This window comes from Nannospalax galili, unplaced genomic scaffold, assembly GCF_000622305.1.
Source record: "Nannospalax galili isolate Female #2095 unplaced genomic scaffold, S.galili_v1.0 scaffold66, whole genome shotgun sequence".
Lineage (NCBI taxonomy): Eukaryota > Metazoa > Chordata > Mammalia > Rodentia > Spalacidae > Nannospalax > Nannospalax galili.
The window spans coordinates 3,782,334-3,790,737 of record NW_008356058.1 but is presented as its reverse complement, the minus strand read 5'-3'; the positions used below and the strand labels follow the sequence as shown (position 1 = coordinate 3,790,737).

At 42.1% G+C, this 8,404-nt stretch overlaps 1 protein-coding gene across 1 annotated transcript in view; it reads right to left on the bottom strand.

The window, feature by feature from the left end:
- The window catches only part of Glb1l3 (galactosidase beta 1 like 3), a 55,775-nt gene extending 47,579 nt beyond the window's left edge, over window positions 1-8,196 (bottom strand). The window contains 4 exon segments of the mRNA XM_008854199.1: window positions 5,049-5,123; window positions 5,125-5,256; window positions 6,375-6,495; window positions 8,160-8,196. Of these exon segments, the coding sequence (XP_008852421.1) occupies window positions 5,049-5,123; window positions 5,125-5,256; window positions 6,375-6,495; window positions 8,160-8,196 (365 nt within the window).
- Window positions 8,197-8,404: the final 208 nt, after the last annotated feature.

Here is an 8,404-nt window from a genome sequence, read left to right as displayed (position 1 = left end):
ATATGTAAGACAAATAAGATGAATTCAGAAGAAATAGAAAACATGATTTCATAACCACCAAAGACCCTAAAATCTCCACTTCACAATCACAGAAGATTCCAGTCACAAAGTTTTACAATGAATTTTAATAAACATTCAGTGTAAATATAAATCTGTGTAAAACAATTTCACTGAGGAAAAAAAGATTTACTCGACCTTACTTATAAGATAAATATCAAGTCTGGACAAGGGCATGAACAACATTTTAAGTCAATTTCACTTATAACCATAGATGAACATATTTATAATAAAGTGTAACAACCTATGTGTGCCTGTACACCTGTGTATATCTTATGACTAGAGTTCATTTGAGGACTGTAAGGTTGATTGGCTATCAGAAAAAATTGTCCAATGTAATTTATCATTTCAAAGAAATAGTGGGAAAAGCTATGACCCCATTTTAACAGATGTAGAGCAGCTCTTAGTAAAACTCAATAATTACATGCTGAGATGCAACTCAGCAGCTGATCATTTGCTTAGTATGGGTAAAGCCGTAAGTTTATAACACCAGAATAGCAAAAAAAGGGAAAAAACTGAATTATTTCTGACCAAATTCTTTGAACATTAAATGAGCCACTTAATTAGTTTACTGCCTCTCAGCTTCCATTTCCCCTTTATACTGGTTGTCATGGGCATTTTCTTCATTGCCGTGAATAGATGTTAAGCTCTGCCACCAGAGGGCAGTGGAGGATGCTCAAGATGAAGGGTCTCTCTTGATGCTCAAGCAGGTTTACATTTCTATGGTCCTGCAGGATGCTTGGTCAGTGTGTACATGTGTGAGGCCACAGATGGTGTTTTCTTTTCTAAAAGATTCAATATAGTACAACTCATGATAACCAATGCAGAATTAGAAAGGTAATTTCAAGTTAAATATTCTGGCACTAGCATAAACAATGGTTGTTACAGATGCAAAGCACTATATGCTGTAGTGTATTTTGCAAATGCCTTTGTGTTCTTTCTCTTTCATACATTAGAGTTTGAGTTTCACAGTACTGCATTTATTTTACTCATGTTACTTAATAAAACTCCATGAGTTGACCATGAAAACAATGGCTTTTCTAATTAATCAAAAATATAGTCAAGAAGTAGAAAATCTAGAGGACAAAGAGGAGGATGAGGGAGGGGAGGAAAAAAGAAGAAATAAAATTCTCTTGCATGCTGAGAGTAGTAGTGCCTGCCGGTCATCTCCCACATTTTGGAAGTTGATAGTTAAATTCCAGGCAAGCCTGGGTACATAGCAAGATCCAGTATAAAAAAATAGATGATGATGAAGAAGATAGAAGAGAAATAGATGATTGATGATAGATAGATAGATAGATAGATAGATAGATAGATAGATAGATAGATGATAGATAGATAGATAGATGATGATGATAGATAGATAGATAGATGATAGATATAGATGATAATAAATAGATTATAGATAGATAAAAGATTATAGATAGATCAGATGATGATAGATAGATAGATAGATTAGATAGATAGATAGATAGATAGATAGATAGATAGATAGATAGATAGATGATAGATAGATAGATGATAGATAGATAAAACTTCCTTGCAAAGGACACTTAGACTTCACAAGATCTTACCATAAATGTCACACAATGTAATCTTCCATTTCTATGTGTAAGTCTGCAGTTGTAAGAAGCAAATGAGTAGTATAGTCACTGGTCTTACAGCTTGACTATATGTGTAATTGTGGTAAAAATAGTTCTTACATATTTAAAGTCTTCTGATTGACTACACTGTGTCTGTCTTTTTTCTACCATGACCAGGAACATGTGCATATCAGACATTGTGACAGATGTTTTCATATAACTATGATGAATGATTCCCTCCTTTAACCAAGACAACCTTAGGAGACAACTCTATCATCTGACCATCTGCAGGTAAAAACAATGGTGGTCCTACATGGGCAGTACTCTAGACATAAAGGCACCTCAGACCACATGACAGCCACACTCAGCTAGCTGGAACAACCACTATCTCCACAATGACAGCCATTGCAGGCAAGAAGAAAATTGACAAGAGGTCAAAGATGTAGCCTTTTGTGAATGTTTTTAACTATAATCGTCTTAAGCTTACAAATTGCTCTGTGGATAACCTCTTGGTCAGACCTGCCATCAGTGTAGATGTCTTCAGAGATCCAGTTCTTAAACATAAGGTCAGATTCAAGGAGAGATACACGATGATTAAGAGTATGTCCAGTGTTGTGGCATATACCTTTGATCCCAGTCTTTGGGAGGCAGAGGCAGGTAGATCACTGTGAGGCTGAGGTCAGTCTGGTCTACACAGTGAACTCTAGGTCAGCTGGAACTATAGGGAGACCTTGCCTCCAAAAACAAAACAAAGAAACAACAACAACAACAAAGAATAAGTAGCTCTCCCAGTGGCATGTGGAGGATACCTCCCTATGAGTTGTTAGTCAAGGAGGTCCCAGAGGCTTCCCCCAAACAATACAGATTATTACCATTTCTCTTGGTTTCCCAGCAGAACCAAGACCCTATTGCTGAAGACCTCACACACTTTGGTCACAGAACATGAAGAAATCAAGCTTGAACTGAGTTGGAACTTCTGCCCTGATGGCTAAGTCTCATAGTGACAAAAGGTGCTCTTCAGGCTGTTGGGAGAGCAAAGTCATTAACAGTCTTACCTAACTGTGACACTCACAAGCTACAGTAACTATCAGCCTGGCCAGGTGTGCCCATTGGTACAACAGTGGTGTGACTGTTAAAGGGGAACCAACTGCTCTCTGATTGGATTTGAGGTCTCCTCCACAGGAGGTAACTGGTGCCTGGTACTATAAACTTGGTCGACCTGGATAGGGAGATCATAGACCCTGGGGGAAAGGGGGAATCCCACTGTTGTCTATTTGCTAAATGGAAATGTGATTGAATTGCCTTCTAAATAAATACTCATGTTCATATGCATAGATTAGTGCTGTTCTCAGCCTTCATCAGATAAGCTCCTTATTTCTGTGGGTGATGGTTAATGCAGAATCACAACTGGTCAAAGTACTGAGAATATGGAATAGTGGAATGCTCAACACAAATGGTTCATTTTTATCACCCCTCCAAGGCTCAGGGAACATCACAGAAGAAGAAGTGGAAAGGATGGAAGAGTCAGAGAATGGGGAGATATGATGCAAAAAGACATCCTCTGAACAGGACACAGGCGATGAAGGGAATAAAGACTGTGAAGGCTGGTTAAAAGGTTTAGACTGGGGCTGGAGAGATTGCTCAGCAGTTAGAGCATTGACTGCTCTTGCAGAGGACCTGGGTTCAGTTTCCAGCACCTACATGGTGGCTAACAACCGTCCATAACTCCAGTTCCAAGGGACTCCAACACCCTCTTCTGACCTCCACAGGCACTGTAGGACACGGGTGCACTTACATACATGTAGGCAATACACTCATGCACATAAAATAAAAATAATAAAATTTTTAAAAAGGCTTAGATAACATGGCACTGGTGTGGACTACCAGAATGACTTAGTTAAAATGGCCAATACCAAATGTCTAGGGAACCATTGGAAAACAGTAAGCATAGTCATTTCATAACTTGTTGTATAACCTGTTTAAGTAAGAAGCCACCTTTGTGTGATTCCATATAAAATGTCCTTGGGGCCAAGAGTACCTGCTCTTGCCTAGAGACAGTAAAGTATATTGCATTTGCTCTGTGGATCTTCCTTAATCTCCTGGCTCCTTGTGACTCTCCATCCCTGGCCCCCAAACGCAGGGCCCACACCATTAAATCATGAACTCTGGAGTTATGGTTACCTGATCAATACCTGCACGAGATTGGGCACATCAACATTTCATCATGAAAGGAGAAAGGTTCATGAGGTCTCACCCCTTCCTGAGGGACCGCTGACAGCTAATGGTAGCTTGGGGAAGCAATGTCACTTTCTTCAGTGGTGTAGCTGCTGATAAGTTGCCCGCACCCCAGTAAATCACCTCCCACCCATGCTCACACAAGCACCCTAATTAAATTCAGTGGGTCACACACACACACACACACACACACACACACACGTTTTCAGTGAGAGAAGAGGGGTGCAAGAGGGGAATGAAGGGTGAAAATGGCCAAAATTCACTATAAACAATGAAACTGTCAGAAAACAAGTTCTAAAAATTAAGAATACATAGCTGAAGTTGGAGAGATGGCTCAGTGATTAAGAGTGCTTACTGCTCTTGCAGAGGACCACATGTTGGCTCACAACCATCAGTAACTCCTGTTCCAAGGGATTCGGTGCCCTCTTCTGGTCTTCACTGGCACTGCATACATGTGGTGCACATATATACACACAATTAAAAATAAATCTCTCTTTTTTAATTAATTTATTTTTATTTTATTGTATGAGTGTATTGCCTGCATATGTGTACATGTACCCATGTCATGCAGTGGCAGAGAAAGATGAGAGCATTGGATCCACTGGAATTAGAGTTATGGATGGTTGTTAGCCACCATGTGGGTGCTGAGATTCAAACTCAGGCCTTCTGCAAGAACAGCCAGTGCTCTTAACCACTGAGCTATCTCTCCAGCCCTAAAAATAACTCTCCTAAGAAAAAAGTGAATAAGTACCTCTTCTAGAAGGTTTGGTTTTGGATTTTTTTTTGCTTCTGTTATTAAAAATAAGAAAAAAATATGAAAAATAATTATTCATAAGCAAAATGTGTATGTGCCTGTGTATATATGTGTGTCTCCAGCTTGTTATTAAAGCTGCTGCTCATAAGGGACCCAATGACATCTTCCTGAAAAATCACCCATACTCTTTCTTTTCTTTCCCATTAACCTTATCCAAGGCTTTGATTGCAGAGCTAACTATGGTATTTCAATGATGGCTGAACACAAGCATAAAAGGCACTTGCTAGAAATAACTATTCAGGAGTTAAGTCTTCATGAGACACTCTCCAAAACAGAACCTTAGCTTTGCCAACAAGCAGATGTCTGCCAGGAGGCCCTGGAGGCTAGGCAGGTCATGAAGGCTGATGGGAGGTACTCACATGGTGATGGTGTTGAAGCCACAGGCCTGAAGCTTCAGCAAACGATCCTTCCGGTACTCCCTGGGTACCTGGAAGAATGGAGCCTCCAAAGATCAAGAACTTGTGACCCGCTAGCATGAAGTATACTGTATGCTGACCCTTGCTTTCAGTGCTAAGTCCCTCTGATCTGTCCTTCAGGTTGAGAGGGGTCGGGTGAGTCCAATTAAGCCTGGATGGGAGGCAAAGAAGAAAAAGGGAGCGAAGACGTGGCTACAAACTTCTGGGGAAAGGAGACTCCTACTGGCAGGACACACTGGGCAGCTTATGCCTGGTATTTTCCCCAGGAAAGGAGACAAAGCTCCCCACTCCCCAGTCACACCAACCTGACCAGAGACTTATGACTTTTAGGCATTCCAGGACCAAGATGTGATACGGTAAGTGGAAAAAGGAAAAAACTGGCCATGGTTCTCTTCCAGGAGGGGCACAAACTACAAAGAGAGAGAGACAGTGACAACGAGAACACCTTGGCTCATCAATCCACAAGGACCAGGAAGCTGCTCTAGAATTCTCTAAAGGCCTGTAGTACAGGTCACCCATCACAGCGGGTGTTCTCCCCAGGGAGCCTAGGGTAAGGGAAGCTTTAGGTCTACCCAGATCCACCCAAATCTACCAACACCAGGGCTCCTGGAAATCCTCCCCAGTAGAACAGACCAGAACAGGACAAAGCTGTGCACTTGTAAGGGGTACAGGAAAGGTAGAGGGAGGCAGGAGTTTCCATGGAAAGGCAGGGGCACTCCATGCACAGGGTCCAGGGAAGACGGATCCCAAGTACCTTGTCACCATCCACAACTAAATTGCCTTGCCCAGGACCAGTGTGCAGACCCTTAGCAGAGCAGGGTAAAGAGGGATCTGCCGAAGAAAGAGCTGGGATGGAGAGATTTGAAAAGGAAGCCCAGTGCCTAGAGCCATAAATCTGTATACATGACTGCCTGACCTATATGGTGGTAGGTCTAGAAGCCTCCAAGTGAGGGCACTTAGGATGGTAGGGGAGGAGGGTGGTCATGAGAGGTATGTGCCTCAAAGAGGTGGCAGGGATGAGGACTTGGAATCCAGCAGCCCCAGAAGAGGTAGGAAAGGTTACCTGAGATATGGCAGGGGTCCCATCATATGGAGGCCAATGAGGGAAGTCTTACTGCTCCTGCCCTCTCTGGAGTCTCAGATCCATGGCCTTCAGTGAGGATTTCTGGCTGCCAGACCCAGCTCAAGTGTGTGATCAATGCTGGAGCCTAGGTGAAAATTCAAGGGGAATATGGGGGTCCCAGAACTTGGCACGTCAGATCACCTCACCTTAAGCCAGCACAAGCAGACTGAGGTCCTTCAGGCAGTTCCCCAGGAACAGCTGTTGGCTCTGGACCCTGTACCACAGAACCTGTAGGGTATCCTAACCTCTCTTTGTTCCCAGATGCCTCTAGGAAGTAAAGCATAAAGATGAAGATTGTGGGAGTTTATTGCCCAATCTTGGCTTTCTTGAGCTGTAAGCAGAGCCATCTGACCCAGAACCCAAAGATAAGTGGGAGTATAAAGGAAATGGTAATTAAGAAGAGCTCCTTAGACAAGAGATGGGGGGCGCAGTTGCTGGTGGTGCTGGTGCTGGTGCTGGTGAGATAAGCTGGAGTCTTCTCCCCGACCTCCTGTGGTTACTCAGGATAGAAGTCCTTTGTTCTCCAAAGTTTAGAAAACTCTGAGATGAGAGAGAGGTATGAGAGAGGTGAGCAGGAGTCTCCCCCATCCTGCCCCTTGCCCCTATGGTTGACCTGGATGGAAGTCTTTGTTTTCCAAGTTTTTATACTGTAACCTTTGTGGCCATAGGTTACCTTGCTTAATTATCACATGTGCCTTTTACTTAATTGTCACCTATGTGCTCTTTTGCCTTTTACTGTACTTCCTCACATGAATATTAAAACCCCTAAAACTGGAGTGGGTACTGGCTCCTTTACGGAAGGATCCATGGGTCAGTCCACTAGCGTAAAATTAAATGCCTCTCCTCTCCTGACTTTGGCTGCTGGTCTGATTTTCCTATAACAGGAGGAATGAGAAAGAAAAACTTAGCTCCTTGCTCTGTGAAGTCTGTATCTCTATTTCAGTGTGGTGTACCATAGCAAATTCCAGATGCAGTGCTTTGGACTAATGACTACAAAGCCTGCACCAATTACAGTTTTTTCGGGGTAAAGGCTGCAGTAAAGGCTGTGCAGGGAACAGGAACAGGGTACAGGGTTACTCTAATTGTAGTCTTTTGAGAAACCCTCATATTGTTTTCTATAGTAATTATATTAATTTGTATTCCCCCCAGTAGATATAAGAATTCCCTTTTCTTTGCATCCTGGCAATCCTCTCTACCCCTACTAATTACAGTGCCAACTGAGGTGACATGTTTTGATTTGCATTTCCCTGGTCGTTGTGCAGTTTTTAAATACCTCATGACCATTCCTAGGTCTTCTTCAGAGAAAGGCCTGTTTAGGTCTATTGTTTGTTTTAAAATCAGACTGGTGAGTATTTGTTTTTGTGTTGTTATATTGCTTATTTGGTTCCTTTTATATTCTGGGTTTTAACCATTTGTAATTAATAAATCTTTTCTCCCATTCTCTTGATTGCTTTGCTATGCAGCACTGTAATTTGATAGAATCCTGTCTGGTTTGGTTTTGATTGCTGTGATAAAAGACTCTGACCAAAAACAACTTGGAGAGGAAGGGATTTATTTCATCTTATTATAACTCCCAGGTCACAATTCACTGCAGGAAGTCAGTTCAGGAACTCAAGTCAGGAACCTAGAGGTAGGACTAGAAGCAGGGAGACCGTGAAGGAACATTGCTTACTGGCTTGCTCAGCTACCTTTCTTACACAGCCAGGCCCAGGAAATTTTCAACCTACTGAAAGAGAAACTCATACCCATTAGAAATGATCTACATTCGCTCTCTCTCTCTCTCTCTCTCTCTCTCTCTCTCTCTCTCTGTCTGTCTCTGTCTGTCTCTCTCTCCTAACAATCATAAATTTACTCTCTGGATCTGTAGATTTGCTTATTTGGGGCATTTTATAAAAACGGATTCTTGTATCATTGAGTCCTTTGTGACTGACCTCGTTCAAGGTTCATCTTATAAGTACCCTCATCCATGCTTCTATAAGTCACCCCAGTAAATTCATTGGTTCACCAGGCTAGACACAGGTGGAATTATATCTTTAGTCTGTCCTGCGGCATGTAACAAGCTCTAGTCCTTGTTTTGTTTATTGCACGTTTGTTTGTTTGTTTCTTTTGAATTTTGGTGAATTTTATACAATATATTTTTATCGTATTTAGAACCCCTTCCCTTTCTATACCCCCC